Here is a 20,133-nt window from a genome sequence, read left to right as displayed (position 1 = left end):
GGACCATCTTTGAAACTGATGGGGTGAATTAAAAATGAAAACTTTTTTTTTCTGCAGAAACTGGTGGGTTATCAGTAGACCTTAGAACCCGATGCTTCTGCAAGATCCTTGCAAAAAAAGTGAAATCTTGAAATAAATGTACAATCCAATCTAGCATTTAATTTCCTTTACACACAGAATTTATTTAAACAGTGGAAGTAATGATCAAAAATATGAAGATATGTCATTTCATAAGTGCTTGAGCTGAAACACAGGAAGTTTCTGGAACCTCTGAAGAGGGAATTGTTCCTATCAGTAATAGTACATTTATGCCTTCAACCTTGCCTCTTGATAAACTGCCATATATAATCACCACGTTTATTTAAATGTCTTGTTGCAGAAGGATCACTTAGCTTTTATTAGAATTATGTGAGTGAGCTTTCGAAGGTCTTGCAGGTCTGAAAGCAGACATTGTTCTGAAGTTTCAGTTAAGGAACAAAAAGCAAACTGAGAAAGCTCTTCTTCACGACTAACCACTGGATTTCCAATTGCACTTCATTTGCTGGAAACCTCCCCCCACTTTCAGATGTTCACAGACCTACAGCCTTACCCACATCTCCAGCTGCTGAACCTCCAGGCCACGAGATGCCAGTGCTGGGTCTTGGGAGGGGAGAGTCCATAACCATGGAGCAAGACTGACACGTGAGCAGACATGGGAAAGGCTGCTCCAGCAGCACTCCAGGGGCACAGGGCTGTGGTGGGGAAATGGAACAGACATGGAGCAGGGAAAATGCTACAAAAACCTTCCTTTTGTGGAGTCTGAGAATGGATCTAGAAGCTTAACATTAGGTGGAGAAATTTATAATATATTCTATAGGTGCAGTGTTTTGCAATTTGAGATGAAATTATAGTGCAAGCAATGCACTGTATTAATTTAAAACTAGTTAACAACTAATTTTAAACAATTTTAAAACAATTATACGAACACACAGACAACAGCTATAGCATTCATATAGATGCAAAAGCATTTCCCTCAGTGCAGCTGTTACCCTTTTAAAAGAAGGAAGAATCCAAGTATATGAAAGATGTGGGGGATTTAGTGTCATTTCTAATGGTATTGTCAGTGTTTCTCTTCTTGAGTCCTTAGAAAGAAAATCCATCAGACGATAAAGAAGATGGAAGAGTTGAGTCTAAACAATTTCAGGTACCTTAAAACTAACAAGGAGGGTCCCTTAGCACCGCTGTCCAGGCTTTGGTGGCCCAGAGTTGGAATTAGAACTGCAGAATGTTACCCTAAATAAGCTTGCTGCAGGACTTACACAAGCACAGTTAGACTTTTCTGAGAAAAGCTATTCATGTTAAAGTTTGTGTTAAAATACTGAAAAGCATTTTCCTTTTCCACAGAAGAAATCTGTCTCCCTGACCTGCAGCAACAGCTATTTCTAATACTTGATAAATCAGAGTGGTGGTTCTGCCAGCCCAAAGTACAGCTTTGCAGGCCTCCATCTTGCCTCCAGCTCATCTCAAATTTTCTTCTCAGGTTCTAAGCCTCCATTATCATGAACTTAGTCTTTGGTAACTGTCAAGCTGGTTTTATTTTACCTGAAGACAAAACAAAGGCAGGAGCAGAAGAGAGAAGCTAAGATAAAGACAGGTTTACTCCCACATGCCTGTGCTGTTGGTATCCCTGCAGCGATCCAGATGCTCGCATGCCAGCCAAGCAGCTTCTGCATTGCCTGTAATGACATCTTAGATTGCAGCAAAGGCAAAAGGAGGGATTTAATCAATGACAGCAGCACTGCAGTCTGTCCTTATGCTATCAAACATAGCTCCCCATCCCTGGTTTGCTTGTATTCACTGCAAGCCAAGGTAGTACAGGAGATTTAATAGTGCGTGAAACATTAGGGCTACTAAAAATCCACCTTGGGTGTTCTGAATAACCTCCCTGGTTACTTTTTTCCCCCAAACATTGGAATATTCTATTTCCCTAACTACTGTTTTGCTCAGGGATTTTTCCCTTAAGTGGCTGTAGTCTTAGGTTACTTGTCAGCTTCAAAAGACATCACATGTGCAACATTTTTGTCCTGTCAGCTGGTAGTGGTTTTCAAAACAGGATGCCTATTTTTCCCCCGATTATTTCCAAGTGAGACACAGAAGTCTGAGCTTTTGTTTTCAGTTGGTTATACAGGTTCAACCTGGTGATTCATTCTTCCTGCAGTTACATTTCCAGGAAAAGACAAAGCCCTGGCTCTTCTCCAAGTTATCCAAGTAAGATCAGAAAGCTCTCCTCCTCCAGCTGTGACACTTTCTAAGAAGGGAGAAATTGAACAAAACCCATCCCAGAGTTAGTGTCATCACCCTGCAGACAGGCAAGGAGGTGCATGACCTTGGAAAGGCATGTGCAGTACCAAGTCAGGGTGAAGATAACAACAGAGTTTACTGGATTTAAGATTCTCGGCCCTGTGAAGCACAACCAAGTGTGTGCAACGAGCCGTTCTCCATTTCTGAGACTGATGGTGACTGTGAAGCTAGATAGTTTACAGGAAATTCTGCAATTTCATTTCAAGCCTTTTAGAAGACTTTCATCTTCTTGTTGCAGTTGGTGTGGACAAGAACATATGCTTGGAGTTGGGAATTTTTCAAGAGTTATTACTCATAAAGAAGCTGGTAACTTTGGCTTCAGACATCTCCTCTTAGGGATACTGCTGCTTGCAGATGAAGGGTAGCCTGGTTTTGCATAATGAGGCAAAGGACAACTGCTTGTGTGGTTGTGAATGCAAGTGCTGAGATTTCAGAGAGGGACTTAAAAATCTGCACCAATCTGCCTACAAGGAACCATCGCAAGAAATGTAAAGACTTGTCTGAGAAGTGCAAGCAGACAGCAGCTCCCATGTACTCAGCAAATGGGCCAAGTAAAGAGACAGAATTACCTCCCCCTGCAAGTCCACAAGCCAAAACACAGCTGGTAGCACTAATATTAATCGTGTCAAGCCTGGTAGTCTTCATTTATTATGCATCCTGCAAATAATTATACATATAGTTAAGTTTATAGCTCAGAAGCTGCATTTAGTGGTTGGCAGGGTGTGCTCCTCACTTGGAGTAGTTGGCAGGGTATTGCTCCTCTAACCTCATTAGACTAACATGAGGAGCAAGTCTGGTCCTTTGTATATTCAGAATAAACCACAGGTCTTTCTAATCTCTGCATATTAGTAGCAGAGGTCACTACTGCTTTGGCTGCCATCACAATCTGATTTAGGGTTTGTTTCAAGGTGCTGTCTGGCCTTCCTTAAAGGCTGTGTGGAGCTCTCCTGAAGTTTGCAGCAACTTCCTGAGAGGGCTTAAATTAGGATTAATTTCTCACATTTTTGAAAGTTACTTTCCTTTCCTTTTTGTGAAAATTGAAGCACAGGAGGGTTGCTGCCCAGTGGGTGCCCTGCTCAGAGACAAGGGGTGGTAATTGAGAGTCCCATGGCACACGCATCTCTTTCTGGGGCAGGAGGAGAAGAGGTTGAATCCAGACAGTCCATAGTAAGCTATTTTCAGCTCAGACATTCAGTATTGACACGATCCGCCATCCAAAATGCCTGCTTATGCAAAATGTGGATCTGCCCATTGAACATCAAAGTAACTGATTTTTTTTAATAATGGAAACTGTCTGATGATTCACTGGGGTAAATCAAGCAAAACAGTAGAAAGATGAGACAGAAAATAGGAAGAGAACCAGGACCAGTATCAAGTCATGATAAAGGGTATTCAGCGTATTGCTATAGCAGTAAGTCAATAGAATGTTAAGTAAAAGATAATGTCTTTCATTTCTGCAGGGCATTGTTCAGACTACACCTATTAACAGGATCACCTGGTTCTGCAGAAAATACACACAGCAACAGGTTTTGTCATATTATCCTGGTAAGTCAGATCTGAATTAAGACTTTAAGAGTTACTTTGCCAAAATGGAACAGGAAATGAATATTCCTCATCACTGCAGCTAAATGAAAACATGCACAGATATGGAAAATTACTCTTTACTGGTGTACTGAGGTATGTGGAAGCGGAAGCTTAACTTCTGGAATGATAAGGAGGTGGAACAGTTTGCTGTTTCTGTGACTTCCAGGGATTAAATTCAGCTTCCTCTTCTTAAGACCTACATGAATAAGTCCTCACAGGGAAACAGACTACTGATTTCTTTCCTCCCTCTGCAGGTTTGTATAAATCCTGATACTCCACAACAGCAGTAGCGCAGGGGAAGAGCAGACTTCGTCTCTCCCCCTTTGCAGAATTACACACTGAGAACAAGTATGAAACCCACAGGAAACTTCAGCCTCTGTGAGGCAGAGGAACCAAAACCTTCACACCCAAGTAGCAGTGAGGCACATCACACACTCTGGCCACTCCTGAGTTCCCAGAATTTTTCACCTATAGGCACAAGTACGTGGGGTTTTGGCTCCTGGCCCCAAAGGCTGGGTCCTGGTGCTCAGCTGCCCAGTGAGCCACTCCTGCTCACTTCCTCACCCTTGAACAAGGATTTTCCACTGCCCAAACCGCAGCTTTGGCAAAGGATTTCCTCGAGGCTGCTCCAAAGCTGAGGGTCAGCAGAGGTCCCAGCTTGCTGCTGGGATGCCCCGAGGCACTTGCTCAGCTGCAGCGCCCTTTGCTGAAGCCAGGCAGCCCCACAGCCCACGGCTGCAGGAGCAGACAGACTGGCTTTGGGCACGGACCCTGGGCATGGCTGCTGTCCTGCTGAGGTGAGCAGGTTTGCCTGTGCCTCTTAGCACTGCTCTGCATGGAGCAGCTCACCTCCAGCGGCATGGAGCCCCTGGAAGGGGCCCAGCAGTGCAGCAGGAGTGCAGCTTGCTCAGCCTCTCCAGAAAATAGTCAGCCAGGTGCAAAGAGTGAGGGAAGGTATTGCTCTTCTCATGCAAGAGGAAATTAGGCCAGTTTTCATATTAAAGAGTGCAGATGCAAGCCAACTCTTATTCTTGCTTGAGAATTAATTACTTCAATAAGTCACAGCAACCCTCTAGCTTCTTCTTTTTCCCACCATGCTCACAAAAAAACAGTGAGTGCAATGCCAGAGGGAAGAAAATACCAATCTCTCAATGGCTATTTTGCATTAAAACCCTTTTTCTCTCCCTGGCCCAGGTCTGTCTCCTGTTCCACCCTAGCCCTACCTAGAACTGGGAGCAGGACTGGCTGGCCTACAGCTTTCCAAGCAGAGTGCAGAGGCTGCAGAAGGACTTCAGTTGGCCTGAAGTGGTTCAGGAAGAGCTGAAAGCAAATCTTCCCCAAGGCCCTGGTGTAATCCACAGCAAGGTCAGATTCCTCTGGAGTAACAAGGCTTTGCAAACTGTCAGTAGCATGCAGACAGGCTTAGCTAACACAGTTTAGAGAAATTGCTGGTAAGTGAAAAGGTATCATTCATCAGTCTGAGGGAATAATCCTCATATAAGACTATAAATCATTTGGTCTGTCATTTTATTGTGCCTGGGATTAAGTTGTACAAATTCTGGAAACACAGCATCTCTGACTTCCTCTCTTCAACGAAACTACACATGGTTTGCCCAAAAACTCCCGTGTTTGTCATCACATGGGAGAGCCAACATGGGGATTTTTCCTACAAAATGGAGTAAAACCCTGAGCCTGCTTATCTTTGGAATAACTGCCAGCATGATAGCAGAGTTTTGTAATACTTTTGTGTGTTCCTAAGTCTTCTGCAGAGCCATTCTTCTTATCGGGGGCCAGAGTTAAATTTTTGTAGCGATAGTGGGTTGTTTCATTGCAGAACAACGCATGTTTGCCTTTATCAGGGCCTCTGACTGCTCTAGGTATCTCGCCCTCTAATCCATCTTCCCTGGAGTGTATTTGAACATTCCAGTCCTCTGAGGAGCTCTCAGGTAGCTGAAACTCAGCAAGCGAATCCGCAGCTGCTGGGGACTTTGAGTGCTCCCTGGGGATGCGGGCGGCCCCGTGCAGTGTGGCATTCCCGGACCGATACCGCGCACGGCAAGAGCGGCTGCCCCGGCCCGGGAGCCCTTCAGCCCCTTAGAGGGAGGGGAGAGGCCGGCCACGGGCTGCTGCAGCTCGCGGGCCTGCGCCGGGGCACCGCGGGCGTTGTGGCTCGTGCTCCTGCGAGTGGCTGTCCCCTGCCTGTCTCCCGCCTGTCCCCGGGCTGTCCCCCTCGCTGTCCCCCATTCCCGCATTCCCGCACGGCCGTTCCCGGCGCGCCCGCGGCACGTGCACGCCGGGCCAACGCGAGCCCCCCGGGGGCGGGAGCGAGCGCGCGGCGCCGAGCGGGCGTGGCCACGGGGGCGCGTCTGAGGCCTCGCGGCCGGCGGTGCGTGCGCGCGTGCGCGTGGGGAAGGCGCGGGGAGGGGAGGGCGGAGACGCGGGCCGGGGGAGGGCGCGGCCGCGGCCGCGTGACGAGCCCCGCGCCCATTGGCGGAGCGGCCGTCACGCGGCGCCGCGGCGGGAGGCGATTGGGTGGCGGCGGGGCGGGGCCCGGGCTCCCTCCGGCGGGCGCTCGCGCGAGGCCTGTGCTCGCCGCGTGCAGGAGGCGGCGGGGCGGTCGCGCGGCCGTGGGGGCGGGCGGGGCCGCGCGCGGCCGGGGCGGGGGCGGAGGCGCTGAGCCCGCCCCGCGCTCCGACCCGCCCTGCGCCCGCCTCCCCTCCCCCGGCCCAGCCCGGAGCCGCGCAGCCGGGGCCCGGCGGGGGAGCTCCGAGCTCCATGGGCAACACCGTCACCTGCTGCGTATCCCCGGACGCCAGCCCCAAGCTCAGCCGGGCTCGCGGCGGCGGCGGCGGGGCAGCGCCGGGGCCCGATCGCTGGGCGGACGCGTACCAGGCGGCGGCAGCGGGCGGCGGCGGCGGCGGCTCGGGGTCGGCGGAGGCCGAGTCGGGGGACTCGGATCCCGGCGGCGGCGGCGGCCCCCACCTCCAGCACATCAGTGACCGGGAGTTCCCGGATGGTGAGCGGCGGGCGGGCGAGGAGCGCCGGGCACCGCATCCCTGTGCCCTCGGTGCCGCCGCTCCGCCCGGGCGGGCACCCGGGGGGCACCGGCGGCCCGAGGCGCGGCCCCTTTGTCCGGCGGCGGGGGCAGCGCGGTCCCGCCGGCCCCGCGGGGCTCGGCCCGCTCCGCGCCCCAGCCAAAGTTCCCCGCGGCTGTCACGGCGCCGGCACTGCCCCGGCGGGTCCGGCTGCGGGCCGGGACCTCCGCCCGCGGGACGAGCCTGGGGCCGCTCGGCGAGTCCCCGCCCGGGCCGGGAGCGCCTCCCCTGCCGGGCAGCGCCCGGCCCTGCCCGGATCCCGCAGAGGGGGTCGGGGAGCAAGAGGAGAACGTGGCAGAGCCCCCGGGTGCTCCTGGCTGAGGCGGAGAAGTCTTGCTGCTCCTTTCTCCTTAACTATGGATTCGTGACTCGGCCGTAGTGTTAGGGCAGATGGCAAAAGCTGCTGCATTTCCAGTCTCTGTTGAACAGGAGGAAGGAAGAGGGTGTGTGGGGAGTAAGGGAATTAAGAATTACAAAGATTGTGTGCATATGACATCACCGTGCTGGACGTGAGTAATTTATACTCTGGCTGTGCGGGGTTGTAACTGTGGACTCATTACACCGGCGCTCCTTGTCGCGTAGCTCTCGGTGTTCCCAGCTTGCTTTCCTTGGACTCATGGGAAGGTACGTGCGTGCTGCTCAGATGGCTCGCAGTGACACCCGGAGCGCTGGTACCTCACAGAGCCGCTCTGTGGGCATCTCCTGCCGGGCCGGGAGAGCCGCGGGGCCGTGCTGCCCGAGGGGCTCCCCACGCCTGTAACAGGTTCGGGGTGCTCCTGCTGCTGCCGCAGCCGCGCGGTGCAGTCTAGCACCTCATGATATTCAAAACTTAGTTTAATTAACAAACATCTTGCTTTTCCTCTTTGCAATTATAACCACACCTCTGCGAAAACGATTCGCTTGGAAAAAGATAGTCTGCCTGACATCTTTAATGTACGGTGCGTACAATAACAATAATCACTAATCCGTGTAATCCGTGCTCTTCTTGAACTTAAAAAAAATTTTGCTATCAAGACTCGTTGCAGAAGAGTGTGAGGAGACCTTCAGAAATGGAGTTATTCAACTTGCAGGGTTCTGCACAGCACCATATGGTGCAGCTGTTCCAGAAATGAGATGGAACAGTCAGCCCCTTGGACCTCCTCTGAGACAGCTGTGCAATAGTAGAAATTATGTTTGCTGCCTAGGAGAAATAAACCTTCATTTTTGCAGGAAGATTATTACAGAACTCTCTCAACTCATTAGGGGAGGAGGAGCTAAAATCTCTAGAGATTCTAATAAGCCAAGCAAAAATGCCTAAGCTGAACAAATCTCCTCAGGAATAAGGGTTGTATTTGTTTGAATCTTTAGTACGTGATCATGTCAGCTGTGCTAAGTAACAGATTTAATTGTGAATTCATCCATGTTTCAGGACTGGCCTTGAAGTAGAGATGTATTAATTTTTTTTTTAATTTGCAAGCCTGAATAAGGGTGTATTGTCCAAGAATAAAATACTAGCTGTCTATCACAAATTTTACTTTTGTGGCTATAGAAACTTGAGTCTTCAGGCGGGAGATAATCCTAGAATTAGAACTGCATAAGTGGTATATGTTTAAGATGATTTTAAAGACTACTTTTACAGTGGTATGTGGTTCACTGTTGCCATCCAAAGTTGATCTGCTGCAAGTGATAGATGATATTTGAAGTTTTCTGATTGATACAACTCTTTAGGGGTGCAGAAAATATCAAAGTTTGATACCTTTATTAAAATAAAATTCAGGATGGTCAATTTTAAAAGTAAAACTTCTTGTATTGATTTTTGAATGTTACAAAGCAGTCCCTGGATAGAGTTGAAGAAGTTAAGTTCAAAATGTAAAGCACTACTTATGAAGTCTGAAATCAAGTGTTATGATCCAGACTTTATGACAAAGTTAGAAGTGAGACAGCTATTTGTTTAATTTAATACCTCCTATGAAAGAATAAATCTGTAATACACCAGATAGCAATGCTTATTCCTTTTAAACTGTAGGATGTAAAAGCTGTTGGCATACCCAGACCATGCAGACAGCCTGCATGTTTCTGTGCTCTTGACTACTAGAAAGTGTTGTTTTCATTTGGGGGATAAAATGTATTTCTGTAGTTGATTATTGCATAAGATCATAGGCTAAGATGCAAACCTGGTCTATAATGGGAGGATGAGAACCTACTGACTGCCCTTGTCTTGAATCCTTTGGCAGGGAGAAAAGAGAAAGCTGCAAGGAAAAAAAGTCAAGATCATTTTGGCTATTTTTGTTCCGTGCTGCTCAGTTCTAGGAGTTTCTAAGAAAACAGCTAAATATATCTGAAAGCTAGCATCCCAATGGGATGGAGATGCTTCATTCCTTAAGTTTCTACCTCTATGTTGTTTGTTGTTCTAAAGTCTGTCTTAAGTACTTTTGCACTTGCTTTGCTAAAATTGAATGTTTTGGTTGTATCAGGAATGCAGAAGTTACCATCTGAGCTTTGGCCTTTTTGTTTTGTGTTGTTTTATAGCTTTGTGTTGCTCTTCCATAGCGAGTGGAATGTAATCCTCACTAAGAGCACAGACCTGTGAGGAAGAATCTGTTGCTTCTCCAGCACTCTGTCCTTAACAGGCACTACTTTCCAGTCAGCACTGCTTGAATTGTCTGTATCAGATCAGAAGGAAACAAGAAAATTCTCACTTTCTTAAAATGGACAAACTACAATGTGGTATTTATGTATGACAAAAAAGCAGTGGTAGGTGGAATGGAGGTAAAACACACAGTAAAACTGAAAGCCTCATGTTTCAGCAAAGGTTAATTCAAACAGGAAAGGTTTGTCAGATCCTCTACTAAGAGAATTTAAAGCATGACCTTGTATTTTATGGCTCTCAAGATCCTGAGCCATAACCTATTTGGTGCATGCTTTTTCCAAACAAGAAATAAGCCTGTATTTGTGGCTTGACATGCTAAGGCAAGTTGGATTAAGTAAACAGGGAATAAACATAACTTTGAAAACAGAAATTTCTTCCAAATAGTTTCATGCCTACTGCTAATATTAAATATCAAAGTCTACCATGAATCTAAAGCAGCTAGCTGACTTTTCAGCTGAGCATTAAGTGTTCCTTAAATGAACAGTTCAACACAGTTTGCATTGACCAGAAAGGCTTTCCTATCTAGTTTTAGTAATGGTAGCTCTTTCATCTTAGTGTGCCCTTTAGTGGGCTGTGGTGATTGGTATGGTGTTTAGTTTGATTGTTTGGGTTTGTTTGGTTGTTTGGGTTTTCCCCTCCAAATGAGTGTCTGCTAATCTTTATTTTGGGCTTCTTTTTTTTTTTCCGTGAGATTTTTTTCTTGTTATGTAGGGGAAGAGCTTCTTACGGCTGACACTTTCTTGCTAGATTCCTATGTTTAAACATATATCTACTACTTCAAAAATTCTTTGATCCTTGGATAAAACTAGAACGAGACCTTGCTTGGCAGATGTTTCTCACTTGTACTTGAAATCATCTCCCTGCCATGCTGCTGTTCACTGAGTTTGAGCAGAGGTTTGAGTGCCTTGAGCCAAGGGGAAGAGTGCTGCCCTGCTGAAGTGGTGGGACAAAGTGACCTGGTACCCTCACCTGAATAGCTGGAGATGGAGGATGACAAGACAGTCATTCTCCATTCCCATTTTCTGGGAAAGGACAGTCAAGGATGAGAGGGAACAGCCGATGGGATCAGGAGAGGAGCTGAGTGGGATGTGATCATCACACACAGGTTAGATGGGAAAGCAAATGGAAGAGGACTTTGAAGAGGGGTGTAGTAAGTAAGGTTTACCTGGCTAGTGCCTTGAGTAACTCTTGAAAGCTTCAGGTTGTCTGCCTGCTGAAGTTATTAAACGGTGTTGAAGGTGAACAGATATTTGGATATATTGGTTGTCTGTGATCTGGTTGTCTATACCAGGTTGTCTGTAAATCTCCTTGCAGAAGGTCTAAATACTGTTCATTTGTTTCTCTTATATAATTTCATCTTATTTCAGGCATGTGAGTGGAGGTTTTTTCCTGTTTTTTTTGTTTTTTTTTTTTAGTTTGGGGTTGGTTTGTTGTTGGGGTTTTTTTTTAAATCCTAGTTAAAATGTTAGTTAAGTTAAAACATTTTGGTGCAAAGTATCAGCTTTTTAATGCCAGCAGTTTTGTCGCAGGGAAGACCTAACCATTTTATGTTGGATTTTGTACCTCTCTATTTGAAGATTTGTAGCTGCATAGGTTGACAAATACTGTTGTCTATTTGGACAAACATGAAGCCAGATCTAAAAACCAAATGATGCTCTGATGCCTTTTCTTGGTATTCCCTCTCCTTTTTTCCTTGTAGTCACCGAGTTTTTCACCTAACTTAGACTCCCTCTTGGTTCCCCATAACTGTCAGTATCCCTTTCCAAAAACTGACTAGGCATTCATTACAGAGGTGTTTGTAGCAGTTGCAGATAGTCCAATACTTCATATTTGTCAAGATCACAGACTTTCTGTAAGCCTGAAACACCTTCCATGTTGTTACCTTACAAAGCTTGATGCCATGGCCTCTAGAAACAATCTGTGAAGTACCTGTAGTGGAAATCACTGAATCACAAAGTCATCAAGGAGCAGCAATGAAATTTACCTATAGGCTTGGGAATTTGAAATAAAATAATTCCTTGCTGCAGCATAATATTTGTATTTCTGTTTTTATGCTTGGATACTGCTGGCAACTAAGGAATCCTCTATCCTTTTTTTCTCTTCAGTAAGTCTTGGAGACTTTTGCAGCAAGCAAGTAAACCTTAGGTTTTTAAGAATAGTTGGTATAGAACACGTGTACATGAAGCTCATGTGGAGGGAGGCTGATTTGTGTTTCTGGTGTGTTTTTCAGGCTTTCAGCATAACAGGTATTGAAAGGAAATATATAATCAGAGGGGTTTGATGAGACTTGCAGAGCTAAGGAAACTGAATTCATTTTAATCTGAACTTTTTTCTTTTACTTTTTTTTTTTTAACTGATTCTGTGTGACTTACCTCTAGCATCCTTATTCTCTGCTGGTTTTCTTTAGGAGATTTGCTGCTTTCCCTCCTACCTGCAGGGCAGATGTAGAACTACAGAAGTTCAGTGGCTAGAAGTATGTGTTCTCTCAAGTGTCATCATTGTGGTGAGGTCATACCAAAAAGCTGACTAACAGGGAATGAACTCTTGCACAGCCAACAAAACACAAAACCCTTCTCCTCCCAGATTCATATTGCACATTAAATTACATTTCTAGCCGTGCTTCTTCCACATACAGGGAGAAGGAAGAAGTTACTGTGGGAGGCAGGAGGGAAATTCTACCAAACATGAAGAACCCAGACTTTGCATCTGTCTATCCTTGCCAGCAAGTTTATGTTGAGATTTTTAAACCTATCTGGGTTTTTTTTTTCACTACATCTGGAGTTTGAATGTGCACTTTTATTTCACTCACTAGAAAAATAATGTTTTCAGAAGAAAACTCTGAATGTTTTGATTACAAGAGATCAGTGAGGATGGTACTGACTTAAAGAAACTTGGTGCTACGTATTTAAATCTGTAGTAAAGCCAGGTGAATAAAATTGAAGATCTTCCTTGCAGGTGATATGAATATCAGGATTACCTTGACAGCTTACACAAAAATCCCCCTAACAGCCAAGCAGCATTCTACACTGTTTGACAAGCTGTGTGTGCATAGCACAGCTTTGCTTCTGTTTGTGGTTCTGGAAAGATCTCAAATCATTGCAGTAATCAAACATTGTTGATTTTTTTTCCAGTTTAGTGAAAACTAACACTGGCTAGTTATGAAATGTGTCAGTCAGGCTCAGATAATAAACTCCTGAATGCCAGTATATTTCAAAGACTAAAACAAGTTTTTCTGTAAAGCTCTTGGACATGTTTTGTTATGTGGGTAGTTATTTACAGAACAAACTGCAGGTAAGGTCCAGGCTTCATTTGAAGTTTGCAAATGCGAGCAATTGGAAGAGGTGAAAAATGTACCACATGCCAGTCCTTCAGGTGGCATGTGACACCAGCAGACACTGCAGTGTCCCTTGCTTTGGTCACCTGCAGACACAACCTGAGACTGGAATTTCTGGTACTCACCTGTTCTGCTTTCTGAACCATGGCTTGGAAGCGAGGCAGAGAACATGTGAGAGTGTTATGGGAAGGCTTTCCTTATGCCTGCTGCTGTCAGCATGGATCTAAGAGTCTAAAATTTGGTTGCTCTATAATGTATACCAAAATTTGGTTTGCTATGGTATGGTTTGGTGGTTTGGGGTTGTTTTTGGTTTTTTGTTTGGCTTGGTTTTTTGTTTTGGTTTGGTTTTGGGTTGTTTTTTTTTTTTTTGTTTTGGCTTATCAGTTAGAAAATTAGAGCTGTGGACTTTGACTTTAACCTCTGGTGATAGAGAGTTGTGTTATGTGTGAAGGTCGGTGTGGGGAATAAAAAGTGACAGCATAGAACTAATTCTTTCTCTTTGTCCTTTAAATGGTCCTAAATTAAATGCAGTACAGGAACACATCCCTAACAAAACATTAGTTACTTCCACAATCTAGCTTATGAGCTACTGTTTTCCTTCTAGTTCAAAGGTAAAATCTTAGGGGCATCTTGTTTACCACTGTTTTAACTTGTTTTAACCTGCTTTTGCTGTGGAATTTGGGGCACTCCTGATACCCTGCCTTGGCTAAAATCTGTAGAAGTGCCTGTAACCCTGGCAGGTACATCAGGAAATATGTGGAAGCCTCCTGGCTCTGTTTGGTCCCAGAAAGGGAGGGTGTTGTGTTGTGTGGTGTTGTGTGGAACAGATCTCAGCCATGTTTCCCCAGCTGGGTCTGTGAACAGGGTGCAATAGGAACATTTTGGGATGCCCTGGGGAGGCTGTACACACTGGTGCGCATACTCCTGCACTTTGAGAAATGAAAGAACACATATTAATATGGTATTGATTTTTTTTAGTCCACAGAAATTAACAGATTACTTAAACTCTAGGTAGTCTCCATCCAGTGTTTAATATTTATCTTCACTTTTGCTATCTAAAGTCTTCTGATTTTAATAGCAATTTTGAAATGTTTACTCTGTCAGATTCTCCATTCCAGCTCTTGAGTGTGGTGTAAAAGAGCAAATAATTCCTTCCTAATTAAGAGTTTGTTTGTATTGTATATTGAAGTGATTTCTGCATCCTTCCAAAATAGCAGTGTATGCTTAGATATGTGCTGGGTATTGGTGATGATATTACTGCTTCTGTAGTAGTGCCATAAAAATTAACTGACATCTATTAAATAGCTATAAAGTGTCCTTCTGTGTCTATTGTGTAAATTCACAATATTTAGAAATAATCTTTTAACAATCTTTCAACAGGGAGAGTTGCAAATAGAAAGCAGGCTATGCATGCTGGCCTCTCTGGTGCATTTGGAGTGGCTGGGACAAAACAAAGCAGGTTAAATGTAGAAACCAGAGTTGTAACTTTTTCCTAAAAGGTTCTGGGAAAAAAAATAGAGTAACATAATTTGAAGGGGAAATAATTTTGTATAAAATTATTGTTAGGAATAACAGACTTTCTGAAATGGATTGGCAGATTTGCTCATCTAATTTGTTTTATTTTTTATATCTTTATTGGCAGTGTTAAGTGGCTTGCATCTTTATAGTATAAGGTAACGAAATATAGGGGGAACTCAAGCATTAGTCACAGCTAGTAAGTCATTGGGCAAGTGACAAAACACAATTTACAGCAAAGAATTTATTGTATTATTTAATGCTTTAAAGTTGTGCTGTATCAAAATGTTACTGCTGTCTAGCGAAGCAAAGGATGAGGCTAAAACTGTTAAAGGAAATGCAGTAATTTATTGTTCTGGAGTAGTGAAATTGTCAAAGGGCTGCTACTTATTGTCGTCTTTGACTGTCAGCTTTATTCAGGGGATAATACATGTAGCAGGATGCAATGTGTAAAATGTGTTTGTAATAATTAGAAGTCACCCGTGGATGTGTGTAAACCATAGATAAGTAGCTAGCATAATAAATTCCTAAAACCTACACACATTCTTACATGGCATGGATAAAGTCTTGATGTGGATTTTGTGTTATGGAAAGGATGCAAGATGCTGAGCTAGGGCAGAGGATTGCCTTGAAGTCGCTGTGTTGTGCCCTGTGGGGACTGTATGTGCACAGCAGCCGCAGCAGAGGTGGCTGGGACTGTCTGGAGTGCAGGCAGCTGCAAGGATTCCTCGGAGGGGGAACGGTGGCAGGGGGCAGCAGGCTCAGGGTGATCTGACCAGCCTGGTAGTACACATGAGTAAATGGCTCTGAGGCATGCAGGGAAATAAGGGGAAAGGTTGTTTTTAACACACTGTTCTCGGACAGGTGGAGGGCCCTTGTGTAGCAGCATTATTGTCCTGCTCTCATAGACCTAATTTCTGGTGGGAATCTTCCCTTCTCACCTCTTTATCAGTAAGTGTGAGGGTCTGATAGAAAGTGTTTTGATTTATATTGAGTTAATAGCCTCTAAAACAAAAATGTTCTGGGGCTGTTTTCTTGCTTTTTATATCATCCTTTCATTTCTCTTTCTTGTTTCTGCATGTTTTAATTCCCATTATTCCTGTTTACCCTGTGTCATACATGCTTTCTTTTTCTGTTAGCTTACTGTGAAGCTTGAGTTTTCTGTCATACAACTTCTGATGCAGCTCCTACTCGGGACTTACCCTTCCCTTCAGGGCTAGTATCTTGGCTTTGGACTCATAAGTGCTGCCAGGATGAAGTATTAGGAGTTGTGCTTGGTTGTGAGTCAAATTGTTTGCAGACAGATTTATCTCTTCCTCTGCCTTTTCTTTTGCTGTTTCCCATTAAATTTTACCTCTGCTCATGCCCTTATCTGCCTCTTGCCTTATGTTTCCTTCAGCTGTATTGCTGTTGCTTTTTGGTACTTCATGAGCAACATTGGCAGTTCAGGACGAGCAAATCACATGCCTGCTTTTTCCATTGCTTAGGAAAAAGCATTGTCCAGGGAAAATGGCACAGGCAGGATGGTTAAAGTTCTCTGGCAGCTTCTAAGGGGAAAGCTGCAGGAAGGTGGTCTGTTAAATGCATCTTTCTTTGCAGTCTCTTGCCAGACCAAAGCAGGTACACTGTGTCTGCTCGGACTGTGTTATCCTGGAATAACAAACCCAGCTACAGTTGGTCTTGATCATTTCTGCTGGGATTTCATACTGGGAGCTGTGTGATGTGTCTTGGACTATTAGTATCTTAACTCTGGTTGTGTAATCTGTGTTGTGGGTTTAATGTGCTGTGGCTGCCGACACACCTGCCTTCATCCAGCCGAAAGTGTCTGGCAGAGCCAGTATGGAACTGGAGCCAGTGAGGTCTGTGATCCTTTCAGTTCTGTTCCTCTCCTTAAATATGTGGGTCTGCTTGGCTCAGGGGGTTGACTCATGTGGCCTTGTCAATTTTGTGTCACTTGGTGCATGCTGCAGTGCTGTGGATCTTCTTGCCTGGAATGACAAGAGGACATTGCAGAGACATCTTGTCTGGGATGAAAGTTGGTTATGTTCATTCTTGTGCTTTTAGTACTAGACCTGATTTCTGGCATGTGAGGGGCATAGATATAGGGACTGGCAGAGCACAAAGAGAGGCAGAAGCAGTGTAAGAATTGAGCATTAACAAGTCACGTGGTTTCAAAGTAAATCAAAACCATGGGGAAGTCAAGATAGTAGTGTATTTCTTTAATGAGGCGAGGGAGGATGGGTGTTATCCTGTATTGTCTCTTCCCTGGGAAAAAAAGCATCTGTCCTGCTTAATGTTTATCAGTGACCTGGAGGAGGTGATGGAGGATGCCCCGATTGCAGATGGCAGCCAACAGGCACTGTGCTGGAGGCTGCTTATTCAGAGGGACCTGGACACTGGGCCAGCACCAACCCTATGAAATTCACCAAGGAGAAACACAGGGTCCTGTGTTAGGAGTTACTGACTTCAGTGCCCTTTTCCTTCAGTTTTCCTGTGCTTTTTCCTCCCCAGTTTCCCTTGCTGCCTTTCCCTAAATATGGCCCAAGACTTGTACAGTCCTACAAGCTCTTCCCTCCCATTCCATAGTGAGTCTCATAGCCCTGTAGACATTAGTCCCCAAATGGGAAAGGTGATCTAGGCTCTGTAGACCCTCATTGGAAGTTTTCAAGGCTCAGCTCAGTAAAACCTTGAGCAGCCTCATGTTCTACCAAAAGCTGATTCTGTTCTCAGCAAGAGGTTGAACTGGAGACCTCTGAGAACCGTCCTAACCTGACTTACCCAGTTATTCTAAAAGTTGCTGCTGAACTGTAAATAAGTATGTTCTCAGTCATTTGCTCTGTTTGCATCATAACTTGCTGATAATAATCTGTATTTTAAGTCTGCATATTGCAGTCTTGATTGGCCTGTTGATGATACTTCAGTTACTTACAGGCTGACAAAATACTTCCACTTCTGAATCACTGTTTGTGTTGAGGTTGTTAATGCAGTGCTAGCATTAGAAGCTGTATACTGTCTCTTAAATGTGATTTTGTTAAATCAATGTTAGAAACTTGTCAGACTTGTGGACAAGTTTTAAACAAGTTATACTATTTTGTTAAGATGCTACAAGTGGTACTTAAAATGTGGCAATATGGCATGCTATTGCATGCTGGGTTTTTTATTTCTTCAGAGAATCAACTGTGTATCACAAGTACTCGAGGTATGAGCTGTGAGGCAAATTCCACTCTAGGGCATCTAAGCCAGGACTTTTTACATTTTACTGCATGAATAAATTCAGGTATCTGTTCACTGTGTGCTGTGAATGAGCACACTACGGTGACAATGGAAATACTGGTTTTGTAAATTAACTTTTTAAAACTTTACAAGATGGTCTCCTTTCATGGCTGACTCTGGTCTTTTTGAGAGGAGAGGGGATTCCCTTTTGAACAGTCTTGGTTTGGTGTTCCTGAACAGATGTTGGCTACTTAAACAGTAGAGATCCAAAATTACTGTGGTCCACATCCTGGAGCAGTGCCAGAGCCAGAGGGCTGGACTAAGATCAGCAGTGTGGTAAAGCCCAGTGCCTGGAAAACATGGATGTGTGGACAGCAGTGTTGTGCATTCCCAGTGGGAATCTGGAAGGAGGAGTTTTGGGGACCCGTGCACTTGTGCAGTTACATTCCCTTGCTGGTGCACGGGGTCTGTGGCACAAACAGTCACACAGTTGAAAGCAGCACCCAGGCACTTTGTGGTTTGGCAGAGTTCTGTTGGTTGGGTGCAGGAAAGATTATGGGGTTTTTAAATTAAAAATTGATGGTGATTCTTAGCTGGCTTTTCTTTTTGGGGGTGTGGCAGATGTGTTGCTGTCCCAGCTTGAACACTTCAGAGTGCAATGCTCATGCAGGAGTGTGTGTGCTTGTATGGCTGGCATGGCCTAAGAGTGACAACTGTACATGGATGCCAAATTGCTCTTCCCAGGACTTGGAGCATCACAGTCCTGGATGATTCTGTTCATGTGTTCCATAAGTCACTGTGCCTGTAGCATGACTTCCTCAGAGCAGCTGTTTCTGCTGTCAAAGCTAAGGCAGCTCAGAATGTCATCATGATGCTCACAATTTCATCAACAAACTTTTGTGATCACTTCCATCTTAATCTAAGGGAGTATATACTAAAGCCATCACTGCTCTGTTGTGGCAAAGGATTAAAGCAGTCATTTGGTTCTTCAGTAACTCCCTTTTAGCTTTACATGGTTTTATTTGAAATTCCAAAAGAACTGAATAGTGTAAGCTCCATGTTTTGATATTTATCAGCACTGTAAATATTCGGTTCTTTTGTAACACCACAGAGATTGTTTCCTGCTGTATTTGGTACATAAAGCATAGAGGAAAGGACCACAGAGGGAAAGATCAGTAGTGATAATTTTTGTTGCTTTGGTATGATTTTTTAAAATTATTCTCTTGATAAAGTTCTAGCTTCCTGCTCACTACTGAGCACATGTCCCACAGCCAGCTACCCTAACATGCAGGGGCACAGATTGACTTTTGAAGATAAATGGATTTTTGAGATCTCCCTGTCCAGTTTTTTTTGGTTTTTTTTCTCAGAGGGAAAAATTTAAAATTTTTATTCATCTGGGCAAAAGTACAGTTCTGTTTCATGGAGACAGCTCAGTCTACATGGGTTTGATCATGTTTCCATCACTGTGCATGAGAACTTTGAGGATGGGTGAGAATTGTTGCAGTTATCTTTTATTAAAAACATCTCCCTTTTTTTTGTCCTTCCTATTTCAGATTTAGCCTTGGAATCTAATCCATCTGATCATCCCAGAGCAAGCACAATTTTCCTGAGCAAGTCACAAACAGATGGTAAGCTAAGTTTTTTTTCCAATTTAACGAAAAAAAGGAAAAAATTGGAAAAGTAACCAAAAGTAACAGCTCAAGAGCAGTGCTTCAATTCTTTCAAAGCATAGGGATTAGTAATTTATGTATTTACACAGAAACTTGTTTGTAGACCATTTTACTTAACACTTTAAATCACTTGATCTTTAAAATGCTTAAGTATCAGATTTCAGAGTGCAGTTCTTACTCATCTGAAGGAGCAAGGCTGTCTTCGTTAGTGTAATTCAAGTTTCAAGCAATGGTGGGTTTTTTAATGACCAAGGACTGTTTCAAAAATTGTTTTAAAGTAAAAAAGTTGTAATTGAAAAAAATTAATTTTTCTGTAATAAGAAATAAGCCTAAGCCAGTAGTCTAGTTGCTTTTGAATATGTTGTTTTAAACTGTTTTAATAGTTTCAGAGGATAAATATTCTCCAATCCCAGTTTTAATTATATAGATGTATTGGGATTCTCAATTTCTTTGCAGATCATGTATTTAAGTAATAACTCAATTTTCAATTTCTTTGCAGATCCTGTGTTTATCTCATAACTCAGTTTTGAAACAATTGCTATAGCTTGTGCACTCCAAAGGCTGTTAAAAAGTGGAGGCATTTCTATACTGCACATATAAAAAGTCTTTTGTCAAATTCTGACAATAGGACATTTTGAAGTTGCAACTAAAACAAAGCTTAAGATAATATTTTTTAAATGCATCTGTTTCTTTTATGGTTGGTTCTTGTTTGAAGCACTGTTTTGCTAAGAAAGTGATGCACTTGAGGTTGCA

At 44.1% G+C, this 20,133-nt stretch overlaps 1 protein-coding gene across 1 annotated transcript in view; it reads left to right on the top strand.

The window, feature by feature from the left end:
- The first annotated feature begins 6,699 nt into the window (after positions 1-6,699).
- The window catches only part of CCNYL1 (cyclin Y like 1), a 36,987-nt gene continuing 23,553 nt past the window's right edge, over positions 6,700-20,133 (top strand). The window contains exons 1-2 of the mRNA XM_058809305.1: positions 6,700-6,940; positions 19,264-19,338. Coding sequence (XP_058665288.1) covers positions 6,700-6,940; positions 19,264-19,338 — 316 coding nt within the window. The remainder of the gene's footprint in view (positions 6,941-19,263; positions 19,339-20,133) is intronic.

Source organism: Ammospiza caudacuta, chromosome 8 (genome assembly GCF_027887145.1).
Source record: "Ammospiza caudacuta isolate bAmmCau1 chromosome 8, bAmmCau1.pri, whole genome shotgun sequence".
NCBI classification, from domain to species: Eukaryota; Metazoa; Chordata; class Aves; order Passeriformes; family Passerellidae; genus Ammospiza; species Ammospiza caudacuta.
Note: the sequence above shows the minus strand (reverse complement) of the source record. Positions and strands in the feature narration are given on the sequence as shown.